Below are 23528 nucleotides of genomic sequence, written 5' to 3'. Positions count from 1 at the left end.
TATTCTACTAAATTAAGATGTTGCATGAGAAAAAAGAAATTTGACTTCATTACATTAATATTTACATTGGACTAAATTCTGATCAACGCTGCACAAGAATGGGATACAGAGCCACTGGTTATGCCCAGCATTCAAACTTTTATTAGGGATGTTTGTATGTAGAACAAGTCACACTCTAGGAAAAGGGAATCACATCAGATGAAAGATACCATCCTTAACTCCATCTCAAGTAGAGGTTGTCACTTTCTTTTGACTGGAAGATGCATCCAGGTAAGACAACACTGGAGCACAGGATGCAGACTATTCCCATGGCAACCATGATTTTTCCTCTTGAACTGAGACAGGTTGGCACAAAGGATACCCATACACTGAAAAGAGGCCAACATGCTGAAGATAATGAACTTGGCTTCATGAAAGCTGTCAGGTAATTTACCAGCAAGGAAAACCAGAACAAACCTGTTGATGCCCAAGAGGCCCATTTAATCCATGTTGCAGAAGAAGACGGAGGCTAACCAAACTTTGCACTGTAAAATAATTTCTTCATTTACTGCGTGCATGTCTACTTCAGGTAATGGGGGATAAGTTGACAAGCACACTGTACAAATGCTTGTTTCAAGGAGAGAGGAGGAAAGGACAATGGAAAGGGCCAGTGTTTTTCCCAACCATGTCCTCATTCTAGAACCAGGTTTCTTCGCCATGAAAACAAGAACCACAGCAATGCTTTTGGCTAACACACAACAAACAGACCACTGAGAAGGAGATGCCAAAAGTTGGTTGTTGTAGAAGGCAGGTCATTTCCCCAGGTGGGCCTCGAAATAAGGAGGAAGAAAGAAAACAGAGCAGAAGAGAGACAAGGAGAGTGTAGGGGTGGACACACCCCATTGTTGGCTGTGTCAACAGGAGTATTCCTGTGCTTCATAGAAGTTCCAAGTATCCAGGTTGTGATGAAGAAGAGGGAAATAGCAATTGTGGATACACCAGTCAGCATCAGACATATATAACAATCTTGCCTTCATTTTCTTCCCACAGAAAATACTCTTTGACTTAGCTTAAATTTATGAGCTAGTGGCCTTCCCAAAATTGTGCAAAGAGCTCCCACAACTGAACATGAATTTAAATCTCGGTCTTTCTGATCCACCTTTTATTGGCTAAACCAAATACATACATACATACATACATACATACATACATACATACATACATACATACATAAATACATAACTGAGCCTACCTGAAGATTTTCCCACATAGCTTGAGCATGATAGATAAAACTATTTTAAACATTATACTTTCTAATGACAAGAAAAAGATGAATAGGTGCAATAAATAACTTTTTTTCCTCCTCTGGTGGTCGTATTGTGCTTAGAATATTTTAATCCCAGTTGTAAGATATCACAGCCTGAATGCAATGATTTGGATTGTAATCAGATTCTATTCAGGTTTTATCTACTTTTTTTTTAGGTCATTCTGATTCTTGAAGCCTAAAACAAGAAATGATTCCAGGCACGGAGCTGGCCTTGCATTGGTGTGACGTAAACATTTCTTTACCAGCAGTGTCCACAAGAAGGGCCTGTATTTTCCTGTCTTCATGGAAGTAAAATTTTGCATCTGGGTGAGTTTCTCCTTTCCCTTCATCTTGAATCTCTGGGGGCACATGCACACTGGCTGGCATAGGGATAGCAGCCCATTTTCCAACTCAATCTTTCATCACTTGCCCATCACAGCAACATTGAGCTCCTTCTGTTCTTTTGACTTTCAGGGTTGTTCTTCTGAACAGCAACAGACAAAACCCTATACCTGTTTAGATCGTCTTTTCCACTATTCCATGGAAAAATTCTGTGCTACCTCCCATCTAGAGAAACCTATATCTGGAGGTGTATGTATGTGTTTGTGTGTGTGGGGGGGGGGTTTCTGTGCGTGTGTGTGTGTGTATACACACACACACACACACACATATCTCAATCAAAACAACTGTTCTGGATGAAACCCAGAGCATCCAGGAGTACATCAGTGTGATGACACCCAAAGATGAGCAACTGAGAGAATGCCTGAGGCAGCAGCAGACATATGAGGAAGTTCAAGCAGAGGAAGTGCCATAGGATGTACCTTCAAAAGATAGGTGAGGTGGTTGGACTAATTCAACCAGTGGCTGGAAAGGGCCGGACTAAAAGACAGCACTGAGGCACTGATCATAGCAGCACAAGAAAAGCCACTAAGCACCAGATCCATATAAGAAAAGTTCTACCACACTGGAAAGGACCCAATGTGCAGACTGTGCTGAGAGGGGTCAGAGACCGTCCAACACAGAGTGGCAAGGTGTAAGATGCAGGTAGGAACAGCATATACTGAACAGCACAACCAAGTAGCTGGCATTGTGTACAGGAACACCTGCACAGTGTATGGGCTAACCCTCCCAAGTCCAGAGGGGAGATTCCACAGAAGGTCATGGAGAATAACAAGGCTAAGATCCTGTGGGACTTCCAGATCCAGACAAAGAGGCAGATACTGGCCCATCAATCAGATATTGTGGTAGTAAACTGGGACAAGTACAGAGCAGTGGTGATAGATGTAGTGGTGCCAAGTGACACCAACATCAGGAAGAAGAACCCTAACCAATCCAAAACTGATCCCCTAGGATACTGTGCTAAATATATGTCCATAAAAAGTTGAGTTAATTTATTAATATAGTGATTATTAACTGAAAGTATAAAAGCATGACAGTGGCAGCTGCAAACTTTGGACATCCTTTGAGTGAATATATCAAATCTCCTAACAGTAACCAAGAAAGCTAGATTCTCAAAATCCTACCAGCTTGGTGTGTTGAAAGGCAGAAAAGGTTACATGAAAGAATCTCGGAGAATGGTTGAACATGCAGCAGTATGAGCACATTTTGGGAATGGGCATTCTTAATGAACCTTAAAAATAATCATTCTAATCCCCCATAAATAATCCTTGACAGAAATAGCAACTTCTATATGTTTGCTGTAGGCAGCAGTCTTTTCCTTTTCCTTTTCCTTTTCCTTTTCCTTTTCCTTTTCCTTTTCCTTTTCCTTTTCCTTTTCCTTTTCCTTTTCCTTTTCTTTTTTTTTCTTTTTCTTTTTCTTTCTTTTTTGTGAGAACGAGAAAGATCACGTGATATTCTAATTTCTCTTTATTAGTTGCTCCCTGTGGTTGAGCTCAGGCCTGAAAACAATGATGTAGCATTTTGGCAAAAATATGCATCCCACTAATGCAGCGCTGGAGGACAGGATGGAGAAGACCTCCACGGCTTCCATGGCCTTTCCTTTCGTGCTCAGATAGGCTGGAAAAAAGGAGACCCACACACTGCAGAAGGCCAACATGCTGAAGGTGATGAACTTGGCTTCATTAAAGCTGTCAGGCAATTTACGGGCAAGAAAGGCCACAATAAAGCTGGCGAGGGCCAAGATCCCCATGTAGCCCAAGACGCAGTAGAAGAAGGAGGATGACCCCTCATTGCATTGCAAAATCATTTCTTTGGCTTCTGAGTGCATGTCTAACTCAGGGAATGGGGGAGCTGTTGACAACCAAAGAGCACAAATACATACTTGGATGAGAGAGCAGGAAAGGACAGTAGAAAAGGCCAATCTTTTCCCCACCCATTTCCTCATCGGAGATCCTGGTTTTGTGGCCATGAAAGCCACTACCACAGTGATGGTTTTGGCCAGGACACTAGAAATGGCCACTGAGAAGGTGATGCCAAAAGTGGATTGTCGCAGAAGGCAGGTCACTTTGCCAGGTTGGCTGAGGAAGAAGAAAGAGGAGAGGAAACAGAGCAGAAGAGAGACAAGGAGGGTGTAGGTGAGGGCCCGGTTGTTGGCTTTAACAATGGGAGTATCCCTGTGCTTAATAAAAGTTCCAAGTACCCAAGAGGTCAAGAAGATGAAACAAAGATCAGTGGAGGCCAAACCAATTCCTAAAATTTCTTTAAAAGTTAGAAAGACCACTGGTTTCAGGACACATTGTTTCTTTTCTTTATTTGGATAATGATCTTCTGGACATTCAAAGCAGTCATCCATATCTGAAAGAAAAGTCAAGGAATTTGTCATCTATGCATTCCACATTTTGGAAAATCACTTTTTGAGTGAGTGCCAGCTGTTATTGTTCCTGAGATTTTTGCTTTTTGAAAGTTTGAGCATTTTTAGGTGAAAATACACTTTTTCCTCAATTGTATCATTTACGATTGGCATAAAACAAAGTACAGTGGAATGGGAAATTATTCTATGAAATGCAATCCTTTCTAAAAATTTTCACTTAGTTGCAATAAAGATAGTTGGGACTTTTCCCATTTTTCCAAAAGATGGAGAAGAAAACTGTGATGTTGGATACTAGACTTTAGGACTGAATCTGAGGTGGAAACCAAGCTAATTCATTCAAACTCTTGAAGGTTTCCTCCTTCCTAAATAGGGAGTAAGCTAAGGAAAGAGCAGTATTTTTATTTGGAAAACGGGGGGGGGGGGCAAAAGAGCAAAATTTTTACTTAAAATTATTCTACAAAGATAAGAGAAATATATTAGTCTGTTCCCTATACTTTATCCTGAATGTTGTTATGTTTCTGTGTTCTGTGTGTAGAACATTACTTGATTTACATCTTAATTAGAAATTCAACTTGATTCTCCTTAGTTCTATACAATCTTTAAAATAGGAGAGTTGAGGTTGTTGAAATATACTTTCATTTGGGCAGAAAAGAAAGATAAAAAAAGTTTTGGAATTATGCCAATGCCAATAAATATTAATGATTTCTTCTTCTTCTTCCTCTTCTTCCTCTTCTTCCTCTTCTTCCTCTTCTTCCTCTTCTTCTTCCTCCTCCTCCTCCTCCTCCTCCTCCTCCTCCTCCTCCTCCTCCTCTTCTTCTTCTTCTTCTTCTTCTTCTTCTTCTTCTTCTTCTTCTTCTTCTTCTTCTTCTTCTTCTTCTTCTTCTCCTTCTCCTTCTCCTTCTCCTCCTCCTTCTCCTTCTCCTTCTCCAAGATACTACCTTGCCCTTGTCTTTTTCCAGCACACTTTTTCTTTAATTCCCATCTTACTCTACAAATATTAACAAGTTGGTTATCTCCCATTCAAATATTTATTAGGTCATTCTTTATCTGGACTTATGATTAGTATGTTGTCATCAAAAGTTATGAGGATAAGATCATAAGGGAGGGGGTAGCAATATACTTTTTTTAAAAAAAATGCTTAGTATATCTTGAGTTTGCAAAAATTCATGATATTTTGTTCAGTGAGTGAACCATCTTAGCAAAAGAACACCAAATGCACCCGAGGTTGAAAAGGTGGAAAATAAATAATTAGATATGGATCATGTAATTTATTTATTTATTTTATTTATTTATATTTCTAATTTAGATAACGTCCATCTCACAAAAAGTGATCATATAAGATCTATGGTTAAATGCTTATATATATTTTGTGCCTGTAAAGGAAACACTACCTGCAGGAATCGTATGGGTGAACTGTGACTCCTGAACAACAGGTTGTGATCCACAGGTATAGAATTGAATATTCACCCTGAAGTATAAGTACAATTACTAATTACATGCATTCTAAAATAGCATATTACAGTTTGCTTAAGTCTGTAGAATGAAAAATTGGTGGAATGTCTCACCTACCATTTTGATCTGAGATCTTCCCTTCTGGGCAGGGAAGACAGTCATAGCAACAGAATTCTTTTCCTTCAGCCCCTTTCTTCCAGGATCCAGGGGGACAATGGTCATTACACAGAGAAACTGGAAGAACCTGATCATACACATGAAAGATTTTGCAAAGGGAGATGTTTAAAACAGTTTCTAATTCTTCTCCTTTATGGGGGCAAAGAAGCCTTCACTTCCCAAAGAGACAATGAATTTTATCTAGTTGGATTAATACTATGCCTTAAAAAGATATTGAAGTTACAAGGAGGTACAAAAGGGCCTGCATGAAGAAAGGCAGTGCGAGTAATAAATGTGCGTTATGAGAATGCTATGTAAACAATTGATATCCTGTGATTTCATTTGGAATTGCAAGCCAAATATGAAAGCCCGGCTTTTTGATTATAATGTAATTTTGTCAATTTGGTAAACACTTGATCTTAGACAACCTTTGTACGGAAAATGCCATTTTTTTCTTTGAAAAAGAGAAATTAGATTCTGCAAAGACTGTGTTCAATATGATATAATAGACAAAGTCATCTTCATGGCATCATAATGGACAAGATATAGTCCCTTCAGTGAGCCCATACCTGGTTAAAAGCTGGGTGCCATACAATTAAATCTTCATCAATGAATAATTCTTTCCCTTTTGGAGCACTGGGATCTAACTTTCCAACTCTAACTCTCTGAAGGGATCTGTTTGGAAAAGTGATCAAGTTGACAAGATCGAATCCCCCTGTTGCTTCACGTTTCTCATTCAGGAACACTCTCTCTCCAGCTGAATTGTTAAAAGAAATGCCTTGGAGAAATGGATGGAGCTACTTGAAACAGAATGAAAGAAAGAGGGAATTGAAGGGACCAGAATAGTTATGTTTCATTCAGTCATTTTTCCCATTAATGTATCAAATACCAAACAATGTCCCTTAAAAAAAATGATTAATATATATATATATATATCTATAGAAGTATACAGGTCTGTTCTAGTATTAATTTGATATGATTTCCAGGAAAGATATCAAACAATGTCAATAAACAAAAGGAAAATGATCTGAAATGATTTATTTTCCTTCATAGACAGGGAGGGAGGAAGGGAGGGAGATGATAGATATTCTTTCAAAAATAGGGTGGCTCCAAATGTTGAGGCCACAGCTGAAAGGAACACCTGTCAGTCTATTCCTCTTGAATCCTGATACAGACACAATGCTCAGCCTGAAACATTCACCAGCCAAGCAGAGGTCTCTTGGACAATTGCTGATTAATGGACAGGACAGTGGAAAGTAAGGTGCTAGTTATGTAAAGTGATACTTCATTTTAACCATCTCTTACTATGCAACCTATGATGTTTTCCTACATAAATCATACTGACATCTAAACCATGATTTATATAGTAGCGTCTCAATGTTCATACATAAGTTTATTCCACTGGCAGAAAATATTGGTGCACGGGATAGTTCTACAAGCTAACTGCTCATTGAAATGAAAGCAGTGTCCAATGCAGAGAATACCTGCCAAGCCTGCAGATCTGAAAAGTCAGTTTTTTTACTGATCATCCTTTCTTTCTTATTGAACCCCAACAACAGTAGAGCATGCAAAGCATGAGCCACAGCATAAACACTGTTGTAGACACTGTAGCTTTGGCTAGTCATTTCCATTTCAAACACGGGCCCAGGAAGATCCTCCAGCTTCCACTCCCCAGTGCACTGCCCACTGGGCATTTGTTCCAACTCTGGTTTTGGAAATGAACAATCAAAGGATTGTTCCCAAACATCCTGCAGAAACCCATCTCTGGAGGTTGAATAAGGTTTTATGGTCTGAAGAAATTCCTTGAACCCTACAACAGCACTTGAATGAACTGTAAAGGAAATAGCCCCATGGAACATCTGGAGGTCCCACGTGATTTGAAAGCTTGATAGTGTGAAATCATTCTGTGTTGTTAGGATCCACACCTTTCCAAATAATTCAGTTTGCTTGTTTTCAGGGTCTGCTACAAATGTGACACCTCTGAGCGACATGATTGTCCCCGATTCTCCATAGACAAGAAGTGTATTTGCCTTGCTATTCATCAAATTAATAGAAATTCTTGAGACTGTGTTATAAAGTTCTGTGTAGTCTTCCAGGTGGACTAGTTTTGAAATTCTTTGTATGAACGATGAGCAGATTCCATTCCATGAAAGTAAGGGCTGCATTTTCTGTAAGAAATGTTCTCCACTGTTGTTATCGACAAAAAAAATCCCAATCCATGTCCACCCGAAATGAAGAAGCAGTTGGATAATCCCAATGTACTGATGGTCCTCATTTGGGACCATGAAATAAAGTGAAGATAGCTTATTCTTCTGAAATTCCTCTTGGTCTAATGAGCCATATGTCAGCTAAAAGAAAGTGGAGTATTATTCTCTTGCATTGTTACATCAAAGCTGACATTTTCTGATCTAGTCTTCATGTAAAATATATATAAGGAAGTTGTTGTTGTTTTTTTGGTGGAATTTTTTCAAAATGTTAATATAGAATGGAATTTCTTGGAATTATTTCAAACACAAATTATAGTTAAATTGTTTTAATAGGAGCAGGGAATACTGCTTTCAAATCTTCCATCAGGTCCAATACTCTGGGACATTCACTTCTATGATTGTCATTGTAGTTTCAAAAAAGAGTGTTAAGTACTCTACCTTAAACTTGCAGAAAGTCTTAACAGAAATCTAAGCCTAATATCCAATACTCATTAACTATGCCATAACAACAAGGTACAACATTTTTTCTCCTGCACCCCTGCATACTTACTTGTGGAACCTTGTAGAAACCTACAGTTTCAGCTATATGAGATGATGTATCTGAACCTAATCCTCCAATGATGGCCATGAGATTTTTCTGAATGTCACATTTGTAGTTGGGGACAAATGTCTTGGATTTGAAGAGCAGATCCAGAGTGCTGCGGTAGGTCATCCTTGGGTTGTAGTAGCTGTCATAGATGTGGAACCCAAGAGTGATGTTAGGTAAGATCTTGGGATTCATGTTGATCTCCTGCACAGCAAATACCAAGGAAAGGACGTGCTGGTAGAATTTTGGAATCACACTGCAAATAGATTAAACACACCCTTTAAAAAAGAAAAAAAAAAACTTTGCAAATTCTTCCAGTGTGGTCATTGTTTGTAACAGACTAACAGAAAATGTTGTTTGTGATTAAAGTATTACATAATTTTATAATCAGTCCAAATATGATTTACAGATAATATTTTGCTTTATTTTTTTCTAGAACTTTACTCATCACACGCCATATTATGGTAATTTGTGAAGTTTTAACTGCAGTGTTTATTTTAAACTAGAGTGGGATGGCAGAAAGTATTCTGTTTCCTCTTTTCTCTTTTGAGTTGGAGTTCTAGGAACTTTACTGAATTAGAAAGAATTACAGATTTAGGGTGAGATTCTCTCTAGCCGCATACATTTTGCTCTTCTAAATCTTTTCAGCTCTGAAGCGACATGCCATGAGTTCTAAACTCCTCAGAGTCAACCTCTTTGATTTCTGTCCAGCATAGGCTGCAACAGAATGAAACATTAAGGTAACCTTTACTCTATCACAAACTTTCCCCATCCATTTAGTAAAAATTGAATGCCAGTAGATTTTCTAGATTCAATATTTATCTATGTTTTGTGAAGAGTGGCAGTGCCTTCACAAAAGTATCCTTCTTTTGATAATCTTAATCTCACCAAATAAATAATAATACCAATAATAAAAGGTAAAGAAAATTCTCTCTTCTCTCACCATTAGAAAACTAGCACAGCACAAAGAACTCTTCCTGTTTCATACACAACTCTACATTTTCTATGCAAACAGCTACTAATCATCTAAGCAATTCTTTGGGAAGTGTGTAAAGTCAGATGATTGAAAGGAAAATCCTTACTTTGGTATATCATAAAGGTTTACAAAAGGATGCTGTTTGAATGGAATTTCATAAAAATGATAAATCATGTGAGACACCATCCCTCCAATGACAAGGTCACCCGACTGGTACCACTCATGAGGGACAGGGAAGGCATCACTTGCAGGACAGCTCAGAGTAGCTCTTTTGTTCACCAGGAACACCAGAAGGAGCAACATTGTGACTCTCTGCTTATGGACAGAAGATCTGGGTCTATCTTTTGAATAGATGTTTTGGCAGATTAGACAGGAGGGAGGGAACTTGTGGAAATGAACTTCACAGAGTCAGCATTCCCCCTTCCTGTCTCTCTGTGGCTGTAGAAATATTTATATAGATTGTTTTGAGCTTCTAGTCCCTTCTGCAAAGACCTTTTGCTCTTTTGGCCTACTAGAATAATGGAGTGATTTCAGTTATTCATCAGGGACATAATTATTATTGAACCATTGGCAACCTGGCAATTTTTCTTTGTATAAGTGATCAACATCTCTCTCTGTTTTGGGTGACATAATAAGCGACTGATGTTTAATTTGTTTTGAAGATAGCTGGAAAAATAGAACTGGGAACATGGAGACTACAAAATTGCCCTAATTTGAGAATCAGGACCAAAGTTTAATTTTATCAAAGGATCAGGGAACAGTATCTCCCTGTAAAATTGTTGGGGATGTAGTCAAAAATCCAGTGTTTGGTACAGTTTGGGTGGTCTTCGTGTGAGAATCCTTTAGAAACTAGCCAAAAGAGAAAGTGGAAGCAGAAAATTATTGATCCCCAAAGGGAAAAATAAGAAACTCATATCTTTACTGCTCCAGCATCTATAAATTGATTAAAAAACAACATATTGATCTATTGATCTATCGATCTATCGATCTATCGATCTATCGATCTATCGATCTATCTCTCTCTCTTCTCCCTTTCTCTCTCTCTCTCTCTCTCTCTCTCTCACACACACACACACACACACATCTGTCTATCTAATCTGGATTTAATTTATCCAATATTTAAATAATGTGTTGATAATACAATTGTTGATTATACAATTGGGGACAGCCTTTTTGAGAATATGGATTTTCCCTCCACCGTAACAGAAATTTCTGGTTGAATTCTCTTTGAAAAAGATGATAGGGACCTATTTTTTTCAGAAAGTAATAAAACTTCATCAGCTCATTTTAGAGAAGGAATTTGGTCCTTTGTACACAAGCATGGTTTCATCTATATACCACTAAATGTTCTGTCGGTTTGTAACCTGCACTTGGCTGAAACAGTACAAAATACGGCAAGAATTTTTGAAGCAGTGGGCTAACATAAAAAGTACCTCCCAAATCAGGGCCCATTACTCCCATACAATTGAAATGTCAAGGATCTTCAGACCAGTTGATTTGCAAACTTGTTCCCCCTGCAACATTCTCACTGCTGCAGTCAGCTGCGGTCAAGTGATCAGAATTGCCAATGCTCCTTGCCAGCTTCCCACAAGGACACTCAATGGAGAAGCCAGCAGGAAGTCAGAATTTGGTATTTCTCCCACTGCTTTATTGCCCTCTGTGACGGAGGTCCGGGATTGTGGGAACTAACCTGTTTTTATGTGTGTTTCCTTGTCTAAATTAGTAGATAGAGAAACTTCTTGAATCCGCTTTGAAGTGATGGGAACGAGGTTTTTATCACCGGGGAGAAAGAAGACAAGCTTTAGATGTTAGTAAGCTATAAATGGTTGTAACCAGATAAGATCTTGTGGAGAAACCCCAGTTGTATGTTGATTTGTAACTATTGAAACTTTTGTTAATTAAAATCAAAATAGTATCCTTAATTGTTGTCACCTGTGAAGAGGGGTGGAGGCCAGCCTGGAAAGAGTACTTAAGATAAGCCCTGAAGCCATAGAAGAGGATGGAGGGAGCTTTGGAAGAAGACATCGGCTTTGTATCTTTGTCGATCTGTGGAATCCACTTTCCTCAACGAAGCTGTGAATCTTAAGCCTTGATCTCATTCGTGCGAGGGAGAACGGCTTGCTTGGAAGGCTACTTCACGTGAGGCTGCTCAGGCGGAAAAGGGACTTATCTGTCTCGGCTTTGTATCTTTGTTGATCTGCGGAATCCACTTTCCTCAACGAAGCTGCAAATCTTAAGCCTTGATCTCATTCGTGCGAGGGAGAACGGCTCGCTTGGAAGGCTACTTCACATGAGGCTGCTCAGGCGGAAAAGGGACTTATCTGTCTGCTTTTTACTTCTATGGACTGCTTGCTTTCATTGAGCAAGTTTTAATTTGCAGCTTAAAATAATTTTTGTATTCAATCCTTTCTTTTCGAGCAGTGAGTAAAGAGCCTCATTTTGGAAAGTATTTACTTGTTTCTTGAGCTGTTTTTGGCATTGCACACAACCAGTAATGGAAAGGACCCAGAAAGAGATGTACCAGCCCTGGGGGCAGTTGTCACACCCTCCCATGGTCATTCTGGTGATCTCTTTAGGTAAGTAAGTGTCTCTGAAAGTATGACTCTGAAAGGATGAGCAAAAAATATGCTGTGGTTTCCCAGTTATGGGCGAAAAAAGGGAAAACTCGTAAAGGATATAGTTTAGGCCACAAATAGATAGTTCCTCACCTAATTGTTCAGCTAATTCATTTACATCTCTTTTTCGTCCCCTTTAAGGTCTGGCAGACAGATGATATACTCATGATATAGGACCCTGCAAAGGCTATCTGAAATTTGACAGTAAGAGAGCCTATCTTTTCCACTTCAGATACTGAAACACTTTGTGAATTGATTCTCTTTGATAACTTTTCTGATTTAATGAGTACTTAATAATTCATTTGTGATGCAGTTGAGGAACAGATAAGTTAACACCATCTTCTTTCTTAAAGCATAAATATTTATTAATTTAATGTAGATAAAATCATATCCCCAAATCTCAAGGTCTCTGCATTGCTTTACATCATTCTCTTTTATAACTTTCTATCCATTTGGAGAGGTCACAAAGAGGGATAAAATGAACTAATAATTTGGACACTCATGAGGCAAAGGAATGTAGGGTGGTTTCTGTCATGTTTATGGCCCATTCTTTGGCCAGAAGCTGTTCCTGCATTTCATTCAGCCTTGACTGTTCCTTGAACATCATTAGATTTTTGATTCACTATTATTCCTTTCCAAATTTGATAATGCTTCCTACATCATGGAGTCACTAATATTCATCCAGAAATTAGAAGTAGGGCCCAAGTCCAGGGAAGCTTTGCTTGAGGCTCTATTTCAATAGGATTTCTCATATTTCCCAGATGAATTGGAAACTACTAGGATATCCAGCAATATGTAGCAATACTTTATTGATTAGCCATTAAACCATATCAGAATACTAAATATAAAACACAGAAGAGTAATAAGACTATATGTTAAAAATATAATAAAAGAAATAAATCAATAACAGGAAATGCAAATCATATTTCTGTCTCACTCTACAGATCCACATATGCAGTTTTCAAGTGTACTGTTTAGTTCAAATAAAGGGCCATATTATATGTGAGTTTTTGATTCTGAATGTACATTAAATGTGTTGTTTTGATATATGGATCCCAATAGCTCATTCATCTAATGTGTGGCCCAAGATTCCGATCTGTCTCTTTCTTATATAATTGACATTCAAATAACATATGTGTTACTCTACAACGCATGACCCATCCATAGTGTAAGCAAATAAAGGAAGTTAACTCAAATGGATTGTTTCACCATTTTTCTTGGGCTAGGCCTGACATCAGTCTTGTCAGACTCAACCTATCCTACTACGACTAGTGGATATATCCTGAGAGGTTCTAGGGAGTGGCTATCCCAAACCTCTTATTCTTCCCACGCTCCCCCTGCAGACTGTGTTGTCTTTGGTCTCCTTGCCATTACTGGAATGCACCCCCTCTTTTCACTTTGTCTTGCTCTCTGTTGCTATCCACCACATAACCCTCCCCTTTGTAGATACATTCCATCACAAGATCCGAGAAGAAACATCAGAACTCTCCTTTTTGAGGAGTACAGTGCTAGGAACAGCTGAGATACTACGCAGAACCCGAAAACTCAAAGACCTCTGGTAGTGCAAATGAGATTGAAGAAGACACATAGCACCCATAGGGGTGAGAGGGGATATATATAGGAGTGAGAGAGAGACAGAGAGACAGAGAGACAGAGAGAGACAGACAAAGACAGACACAGACGCAGACACAGACACAGAGGCAGAAACCAAGACAGATATTTACCCAGGTATTTTCATCTTGGTCTTTCCCTGTATAAGAGAGAAGTGTATATATCTTTTTACAGGATTTGGGCAAAATTTCACCTTTGCTTTTCATGCCAAATGAAAGACTTCTAATATCAAACCAAATCAAATTAATCTTAATTATGGTCATTGGCCAGCATACACTTCTAATAAAGGATGAGGCAGAAGGAAGAATACATTTCATTTCAGTAAATTCTCAATATTATTAGAATCCAATGATAGCTTGCAGTGGAAATAGAACGATGGATAGAGAGTGAGTGGTGATGACCCAGCATGAAACCGTTTTTTAAACATAAACATTCATATGTACAGGTTTCAGAAACTCTATACATTTTAAATTCCAAAGACTGCTAACCCATGCAAAACTGATATCCTATGAAACTGTGTTAAATGCATGTTCAAAAAATGTTAATTAGTTTTTCTCTATATCTGTGCAGTGGTTTATGAACTGAAAGTATAAAAACTGGGAAAGTGGCAGCTACAAACTTCACACATTCTTTGACTCATTATATCAAATCTCCTAACACTAACCAAGAAAGCCAGATTCTCCAAGTCTTGTTAGCTTGGTGTGTTGAAAGGGAGAAAGGTCAAAAAAGCTTTGTAAATGCAACAATATCAGCACTTTTTTTAAAATGGGCAACTGAAATCTATCTTAATAATAATAATTCTCCATAAATTGTCTTTTGAGAGAACTAAGGACTTCTATATGTTTCCTGTAAACAAAAAACAGTCTAAGATTTTTTGTCAGCAATTCTCATAGCATGAAAGACCACATGAAGTACTAATTCCTCTTTATGAGTTGCTCCCTTTGGTTTAGCTCAGGCCTGAAAACAATGATGTAGAATTTTGGAAAAAATATACATCCCACTAATGCAGCACTGGAGGACAAGATGGAGAAGACCTCCACGGCTACCATGGCTTTTCCTTTTGTGCTCAAATAGGCTGGAAAAAAGGAGACCCACACACTGCAGAAGGCCAACATGCTGAAGGTGATGAACTTGGCTTCATTAAAGCTGTCAGGTAATTTACGGGCAAGAAAAGCCACAATAAAGCTAGCGAGGGCCAAGATCCCCATGTAGCCCAAGATGCAGTAGAAGAAGGAGGATGACCCCTCATTGCATTGTAAAATAATTTCTTTAGGTTCTGAGTGCATGTCTAACTCAGGAAATGGGGGAGATGTTGACAACCAAAGAGTACAAATACATACTTGGACAAGAGAGCAGGAAAGGACAGTAGATAAGGCCAATCTTTTCCCCACCCATTTCCTCATCGGAGATCCTGGTTTTGTGGCCATGAAAGCAACCACCACAGTGATGGTTTTGGCCAGGACACTAGAAATGGCCACTGAGAAGGTGATGCCAAAAGTGGACTGTCGGAGAAGGCAGGTCACTTTGCCAGGTTGGCTGAGGAAGAAGAAGGAGGAGAGGAAACAGAGCAGAAGAGAGACAAGGAGGGTGTAGGTGAGGGCCCGGTTGTTGGCTTTAACAATGGGAGTATCCCTGTGTTTAATAAAAGTTCCAAGTACCCAAGAGGTCAAGAAGAAGAAACAAAGATCAGCTGAGGTTAAACCAATTCCTAATGTTTCTTTCAGAGTGAGAAAGACCACTGGTTTCAGGATACACCCTTTCTTTTCCTTGTTTGGATAATGATCTTCTGAACATTCAAAACAGTCATCCATATCTGGAAGAAAAGTGAAAGAAACTGTCATCTATGCCTTCCATATTTTGGAAAATTACTTTCTGAGTGGGTGCCAGCTGTTATTCATTTTGTGTTCTTTCTATTGGTTGCCAGTTTGAGAATGTTAATATGAAAATGCAGTTTTACCTCAATGGTATCATTTAGGATTGGCATAAAAGAAAGTATAATGTAAAGGGCAATTATTCTTTGAAACACAGTCCTTTCTAAAATGTTCACATTTATTACCGTACAAACAATTTGGACTTTTCCTATTTTTTCATGGAACATGGAAAAGAAACATGGAAAGGAAAATAGTGGTGATGAATAAAGTCTTTAATAGCAGAAGCAGATATATTGACTCTAATGTGAAAACCTATAAAATTCATTTAAACTCTTTTATCTTTCCTCCTTCATAGTGAGTAAACTAAGGAAAGATCAGTCTTTGTATTTGAAAAAAAAAAAGGGGTCCAAGAATAAGCAAAAATAATCACCAAATTTCACTGTCTATATAAGAAAGGTATACTAATCTGATCCCTGTATTTTATCCTGACCTTTATGATGGTTCTCTATTCTATGTGGTAAACATTAGTCAGATCTACAAACCCCCCATCCTATGTCCCTTTGATGATAGAATATCTGATCCATTCACAAACCTTCCTTTGTCTGGTGAAGCTTCTTTCCTTTCACTTACTTTCAGGTTTTCATGGAAGATAATGCCCAGAAAATGGCAGATGAAGTGGGAGTATTGTCTGCATTTATACACAGCTAAACTGACCTGACCTGATCAAAAGGTTGTTTGTTGAGCATTAGACTACATTTGTAAAAACTGTCATTTTAAAAAAATTTATAAGTTTAACTTGAATCTCCTTATTTCTATGCCATCTTTAAAAGAGGAGATTAGCGGTCCTCAAATTATAATTTAATCTGAGCCAAAAAGAAATTGAAGGAAAGATGAAAAAGTTTATGAGCTACGTCAATGCCCATAGATTCAAATGATATGTTCCTTTTTTTTTTTTTTGAAGGAAAAAGTTCTTTCCTCTTGTCTTTTTCTAGCACACTTTTTGTTTAATTCCCAGTCTAGTCTACGAAGTTTAATACCTACTCTGCTCTAAAAATTGTAATCAGCTGGTCATCTCCCATTCAAATATTGATGCTTAGCTTGACTTACAATGATTATGTTGTCATCACAAGTTATGAAAATAACATCATAAGGTAGGAAACACCAATTAAAATCTTTTTTTAAAAAAAATAAACTTAATATATCCTGAATAAATATTGAGTTTTATGAATATCATACAAATTCATAATATTTTGTTTGCTGAGTGAACTGTGTTTGGGAAAAGAACACCAAATCCAAATGAGATTGAAAATGTGAAAAATAAATAAACAGATATCGATCATGTGTTCATGTAGGACCTATGGCTCAAGGCATATATGTTTTGTGCCTGTATAGGAAAGACTACCTGCAGGAATCTTACAGGTAAACTCTGACTCCTGAACAACAAATGGTGATCCACAGGTTGAGAAATGAATGTTCACCCTGAAGAACTAGTAAAATTTACTGTTTAAGTCTATAGAATGAAAAATTGGTGGAATGTCTAAACTAGAACTCATAAAACAACTAATTACAAATAGTTGTCTATTAAGACCATTCATTTTGCGACTGTTCAAAGTTACCACAGTACTGAAAAATGTCATGACCAGTCCTCACACTTATGACTGTTGCAGTGTCATGTAATCAAAATTTGGACACTTGGCAACCGTCATATATTTATGATGGCTGCAGATTTCTGGGGCCACATGATCACCGTTTGAGACATTCCCAGCCATCTTCCAGCAAGCAAAGTCAATGGGGAACTATGTGATTTACTTAATGATCACTGCAAAAAATGTCGTAAAATTGGCTGCAGTCAAATGTTCACTCCCTTAAGGACCATACAGGATAATACAAGATCTATGGCTCAATCCATATATATTTTGTACCAGTATAGGAAATACTACTGGCAGGTATCTTATGGGCAAATTTTGACTCCTGAACAACAAATGTTGATCCACAGGTATTGAAATGAATATTCACCCTGAAGAACTAGTACAACTACTAATTACATGCATCCTAAAGTAGTCTATTACAGTTTGCTTAAGTCTGTAGAATGAAAAAAAATGGTGGAATGTCTAACCTACCATTTTGATTTGAAATCTTCCCTTCTGGACATGGAATACAGTCATAGCAACAGAATTCTTTTCCTTCAGCCCCTTTCTTCCAGGATCCAGGGGAACAATGCTCATTACACAGAGAAAGTGGAAGAACCTGGTCATAAATTTGAACAGTTTTGGAAAGGGAATTTTTTAAAAAGTTTCCAATTTTTCTCATTTCTTGGGAGAAAGATACCTTGACTTCTCAAAGGACTAACAAATTTTATCTAGTTTGATTTATGCTATACATTAAAAAGATATTGAATTTCTTTTTCTTTTTTAATCTGCGCTCAGTTGTTACCGACTCTTCAGTGACTGCTTGGATGAGTCCTTGCAGTTTTCAAGGCAAGGTGTTTCGGAAGTGGTTTGCCATTGCCTTCTTCCTAGAGCAGAGCCCAGCTGGCGAGCGCAGGAGGCGGAGTTTCTGTTGCTTTGCGCCCTTTTCGGGCGAACGCAGTTTCGCGCTTACCGACAACTGCTCCTGACTCCTTTTGCAAGGCGCCGCCAGCATTTTTCCTCCCATCGGAGTGAGAGTACCCATTTATCTACTCACGTGAGTTTTCAAATTGTTGGGTTGACAGGAACTGGGGAGGAAACAGGAGCTCACCCTGTTAATGCGAAGGCTGGACTCGAACCGCTGAAGCGTCGACCATTTCTGGCCGGCAACTTTCAGCGTCATTAAGCCGCTGCGCCACCACGTCCCCCTATTGAAATTATAAGCATTTGCAAAAGGGCCTGCTTGAAAAATGGCAGGGTGAATATATAAATGTGCATTGTGACAATTTCATGGAAGCTGTATCACCACCGTTACTTCAAATAGAATTGCAACCCAAACATAAAACCCCTGTTTTTTCAATGTAATGTCATTTTGTCAATTTGGTAAATGCTTGATCATGGACAACATTTGTACAGAACATATTTTTTGTTTGTTTGTTATTTGAAAAACAGAAATTAGATTTCTAAAGAGACTATGTTCAATATGGTTTAACAGACAAAGACATCTTCATGAGACCATAATATATTAAGACATAATCCATTCAATGAATTCATACCTGGTTAAAAGCTGGGTGCCAGACAATCAAATCTTCATCAATTAATAATTTTTTCCCCTTTGGAGCATTGGGATCTAAATTTCCAACCTTAACTCTCTGAAAGGATCTGTTTGGAAAAGTGATCATGTTGAGGATGTCAAAGCCACCTGGACCTTCTCTTTTGTTTTTAAAGAAGACTCCTTCTCCAGCTGAGTTGTTAAAAGAAATTTCTTGAACAAACTTGTGGAGCTACTTGAAGGAGGATAAGAAATGGCAGGTCAAAAAGTAAACAATGCATCAGGGATAAAAAAATTAGTTTCCCTTTCTTTTACTCCTACTTTGCAGGAGACCAAAGAACATTTCCTAACTTGAAATATGGAATGAGAAAATATCAACCCACAAAGAACTATCAGTAATTTCAATATGCAACTCACTTTTATCTTATTAATTAATGATTCCAAGTACTTTAAGGAAGCAAGCTCATCAATTTTCCTGGAAGTTTACCATAAGTTCTAAAATTACAGAATTACAGAAAATTACAGAAAAGCATCTTGGGCTGAAAATGAACAAAGACTGCCTTCAGACATGTCACCATTGAATTTTTCTTGGAACCGGGCTGGATGAATTTACAGGACAACCAATTCTAGGTGGAGTTGAAATGGTTATTTTTTATTATTATTATTATTATTATTATTATTATTATTCCCATTGACTAGAATGAAATTTGCAAACGCATAGTTTATTTTCATCATCTTTTATTCTATAATATGGAATAAACTCTTAAACTACTAACTTTGTTGCCTGAGTATCTATATTGATCTGTGGCCATAGACCAGGGCAAACAAACCCTATTAAGATGTGGGTGAGAATGACTATTCTCTGAAACAAAAGATAGTCATGGCATGGAGAGATTACCTGCCATGGTTGGAGATTTGGAAATTCAAACACTGGAATTTCACTCTGTTTGGATCTTGATCTCACTATCTCCTGCAAAGAATGTGCCACTGCATAAACAGCATTGTAAATACTGTAGCTGTGACTAGTCATCTGAAACTCAAAGAGAGACCCAGGCAGGGTCTCCAAATTCTCTTCTCCACTGCAAGTTTCACTGATTATTGAGGGTGACTCTGCATTTGGAAATGAACAGTCAAACAATTGTTCCCAAACATCTTGAAGAAATCCATCTTTGTGGGTTGAAGGTTTTATGTCTTGAAGAAATTCTTTGAACCCTTGAACTTCTCTTGAATGAACTGAAAAGGAAAGAGCCCCATGGAACAACTGGAGATCCCAATTCCTTTGAATTCCTGTCAGTATTAAATCAATCGGGTTCATCAGGATCCAAACTTTTCTAAATGATACACCCTCTTTATTTTCAGGATCACGTAGAAACACGACAATTCTAAGCCACATAATTGTTAATGACTCTCCATAGACAAGAAAAGCATTTGCTTTCTGATCTATCACTTTATTAGATATAATTGAGATTACATCAAGCAATTCTGACAAGTCTTCCAATTGGACTCGTTGTGGAATTTTTTGTGTGAAAGCCAAACAGATGCCATTCTGGGAAAGCAATGGCTGTAGTTTCTGCAAGAAATATTCTCCCTTATTTTTATCCAAAGTAAAGACTCCAATCCACATCCATCCAAAATGGAGAAGAAGTTGTATAACTCCAATGTACTGATGGTCCTCATTTGGGACCATGCAGTAAAGCAAAGATAACTTAGTAGTCTGAAATTCTTCTTGGAAAAAAGAGCCATAGGTCAACTAAACAAGCAAACAAACAAACAAATGAGTCAGTATTCATGAAAATCAAGGGGGGAAATATGGAAAAATGTCTGTGGGATGGAAACTGAATAAAGATGTCCCTACAATGAAAATTTCTCCAATTCTAGGTACATTATGACAGTTCTGATGAAGAATAGAAGCAACTAAAACCCCAGGGTAAAATGTTTTCTCACTTGTGGAACATAAATGGATTACAAACCAAAATTAGCCTCCCAATATAGAGCTCCAAAATGCTCATGAACATGAACACCTGGAAACCTGCTAACTGTTTGTGAACTCTCCCCAGCCTAAGGAAAGAATTCTCCAGAGCTAGACATATTGGATTATTTTCTGCCCTTCTCTAGGGGAGATATAATAAAATACCTATCCATGAAAATCTATCTCCATGAGATCGTGGAGATATAGAAACAGTCAATCATGTCCTCCTTTACTGCAATTATTATAGAGATCTACAAAGGGACTGTATAGCTCCAATCCTCCAACAATTCCAAGGCAAAACAATTGATTTTTGTACTAAACTATTATGATCAGATACCAACCAAGACATAGCAAGAAGACTTGCCACTTATCGCTGGTTGGAGGTAAAAACATGATGTCAGCTGGCCGCCTCAAACAAGTTTAATTTTGTTGTTCTGTAATTTATGTTTTAAATTTTAATTTTATGACCTATGATCGTAATAAAAGATTTTGATTTTTTTGATTGGATTATCTAAAGCCAACTTATTGAGTTGTGGGAAATATCCTGCAGACAGTCATGGTGAAAAACTAATCTCTAATATTAATTACAAAAGAAGTCAAAGTTTCTCTCTCACCCCTCTTCCCAAATTACCTGTGGAATCTTGTAGACATTTATACTTTCTGCCATATGGGATGAAGTATCAGATGCAAGTGCTCCAATGATGGCCATGAGATTTTTCTGGTGATCACATTTGTAGTTAGGGACAAAATCCTTGGATTTGAAAAGCAGGTCCAGAGTGGTGCGATAGGTCATCCTTGGCTTGTGGTAACTGTCATAGATGTGGAACCCGAGAGTGATGTTAGGCAAGATCTGGGAGTCCTCATTGATCTCCTCCACAGCAAAGGCCAAGGCAAGGACGTGCTGGTAGAATTTGGTTGTTATACTGCCAATAGGGTAAATACACCCATTAAAAAAGTAATTTTACAATTCTTGTAAGGAGGCATCATTTCTATATGAATAATAAACATTTCTGTCTCTGATGGAAGTAGGAAGATGACAGCTTTTCTAAAATACTAAATAATGTAATAACTTTTTTCCAAGGTACCACATTTCTTTTCTATCAATTTAGCACAAAATAGATTACAAACAGATTGAGCAAGCATCACCCTTTTACTATATGTTTGTTTTATGACAAGTGATAATGGAGATTTTTCAAAAATTACCTTAAGCTCCCTAAATGCTCTTGAAAACACTTATTGCACCACAGTTTCATAAATTTCATGAGAAAGACTTTAATGTAATGTAAGGAAAATTATTTCTTCTTCCACAACGAGATACATTTAAAACACAAAGAAGATTTACATTATATACAAGAACCTGCATTTACACTCCAACAGCTTTTACTCACATAAGCAATTTTGGGGTTTCTGGCTAAGATTAGAAAATGCATGGGAAGAAAAAAAAATCCTTACAGTGGGAAGCCATAAGGTTTCCGAGAAGGATGTTTCTTAAATTCAATGTCATTAAACTGGTAAGCAATGTGAGACACCATCCCACCAATGATGAGGTCACCAGGCTGGTACCACTCATGTGGAACAGGGAAGGTTTCTCCTTCAGGGCACCTCACTGTGACTAATTTGGGCACCAAGAACATCAGAAGGAACAACATCTTGACTCTATTGTTAGGGTGAAACTGTCATTGTCTTATAACCTATGTGTAGGGAAGTATGCATTGATCCAATGATTCTTCCAATGATTAATCTAAGATCTCTATCTGAGAATGCACCTAATGAGAAAATCCACCATTGTCTATTTTAAGACAATTGCACCATGTGAGTGCAAATTCATATCTCGAATATCACCAGGATCTGAACAGATATTCTGGCAGATGAGACAGGAGGGAGGGAATGTGTAGCAATAAATCTGACAGAGCCATTATTGCCCCTTGTGCCAGTCTCCTGTGGTTCAAGAGGTACTTTATAACCAAACTGATGCTTGACTCTTGATTGTTGTTGAATTTGAATAGCCTTCTGAATGGCCTTCAGGGTGATTCCTGTAGGAGATAATTAATTTGTTTTTGGTGAGATAATAAGTGGCTGATGTTTAAATCATTTTTTTTAAAAGAACAAATGCCAGTTAAAGTAGTACAAGGGAGATCGGCAATACAAAATAGCATTAACTGTTGAAATTATTGCAATGGAGTGAGCAAGAATCAATTGCTGAAATGGGCCACTATAGAAATTAAATAAATAAATAAACAAACAAACAAACTGGAGCAGAGTTTCCATTCTCTATGTAAAATGAAAACAGTGGTTTAATAGAGAAGAGGAAGCATTTTTATTTATTAAGGAATGACAAATAAGCCAATAATTCCTTTGGAGGAAGTCATCCATATTTTCAGGCAGGGAGTGCTGACATGAATCAGTACCGAGATTGATACTGATATTTAGAATTCTGCATCAGGCATGTGATCTACCCCTCCAAATTATTCACTCTCATATGAGTGAATGTGGGAATCTCATGAGGGTGATTTCAAGAGATTTCATCTATTTCAACCTGCTATGTTGTGATCGAACATTTAGGCGAACAGGAACAATGCATTGTCTGCACACCTGCCTCCATTGTTCCATTTCTATAGCACATAAAACCCACTTGGGAAATGTCTGTGCAGGAATGGGAGGGATATCGAATGCTGGCAGGTTTGATGGACATGGCACTGCAGGGGGTGGAGAGAAACCTGGTGACACCTCCCCAGCTGGTGAGTGTTCCAGAGCCTAAGAAGAAGCCATGTCAGAAAGTCAAGACAGACTCATGGACAGGGTTCAGCTGGTAAAGTGGCTGATGGTGATTGAATGCTGGTCTGTTAACAT

The 23528-nt window shown here is 38.0% G+C and overlaps 2 protein-coding genes across 2 annotated transcripts; both read right to left on the bottom strand.

Moving 5' to 3' along the window:
• Positions 1-3140: 3140 nt before the first annotated feature.
• Positions 3141-9735, bottom strand: LOC148215392 (vomeronasal type-2 receptor 26-like). The gene is made up of 5 exons (XM_088143660.1): positions 9539-9735; positions 8421-8712; positions 7186-8011; positions 5625-5813; positions 3141-4039 (listed from the first exon to the last, which is right to left on the bottom strand). The coding sequence occupies exons 1-5, from the start codon at positions 9733-9735 to the stop codon at positions 3141-3143; spliced, it is 2403 nt and encodes an 800-aa protein (XP_087999786.1).
• Positions 9736-14572: 4837 nt separating this feature from the next.
• Positions 14573-22327, bottom strand: LOC148215391 (vomeronasal type-2 receptor 26-like). Its single transcript, XM_088143659.1, has 5 exons — positions 22131-22327; positions 21310-21601; positions 19608-20459; positions 17650-17776; positions 14573-15471 (listed from the first exon to the last, which is right to left on the bottom strand). Exons 1-5 carry the CDS (start codon positions 22325-22327, stop codon positions 14573-14575), a joined length of 2367 nt encoding a protein of 788 aa, XP_087999785.1.
• Between the last annotated feature and the right edge of the window lie 1201 nt (positions 22328-23528).

Source organism: Python bivittatus, unplaced genomic scaffold (assembly GCF_059951505.1).
Source record: "Python bivittatus isolate LINGU-HERP-01145 unplaced genomic scaffold, Pbiv_v1 ctg000360_np1212, whole genome shotgun sequence".
Lineage (NCBI taxonomy): Eukaryota > Metazoa > Chordata > Lepidosauria > Squamata > Pythonidae > Python > Python bivittatus.
Note: the sequence above shows the minus strand (reverse complement) of the source record. Positions and strands in the feature narration are given on the sequence as shown.

Coding starts and splice junctions, on each gene's coding strand:
- LOC148215392 (XM_088143660.1), bottom strand. CDS start 9,735: ATGTTGCTCCTTCTGGTGTTCCTGGTGAACAAAAGAGCTACTCTGAGC. Junction 8,012..8,420: donor GTTTCTACAAGGTTCCACAA/GTAAGTATGCAG, acceptor ACTTTCTTTTAG/CTGACATATGGCTCATTAGA. Junction 5,814..7,185: donor TAAGAAAGAAAGGATGATCA/GTAAAAAAACTG, acceptor GCCCCCATAAAG/GAGAAGAATTAGAAACTGTT.
- LOC148215391 (XM_088143659.1), bottom strand. CDS start 22,327: ATGTTGTTCCTTCTGATGTTCTTGGTGCCCAAATTAGTCACAGTGAGG. Junction 17,777..19,607: donor CAAATCTCCAACCATGGCAG/GTAATCTCTCCA, acceptor ATTTATGACCAG/GTTCTTCCACTTTCTCTGTG. Junction 15,472..17,649: donor GAAGATTTCAAATCAAAATG/GTAGGTTAGACA, acceptor CTTTTCTTCCAG/ATATGGATGACTGTTTTGAA.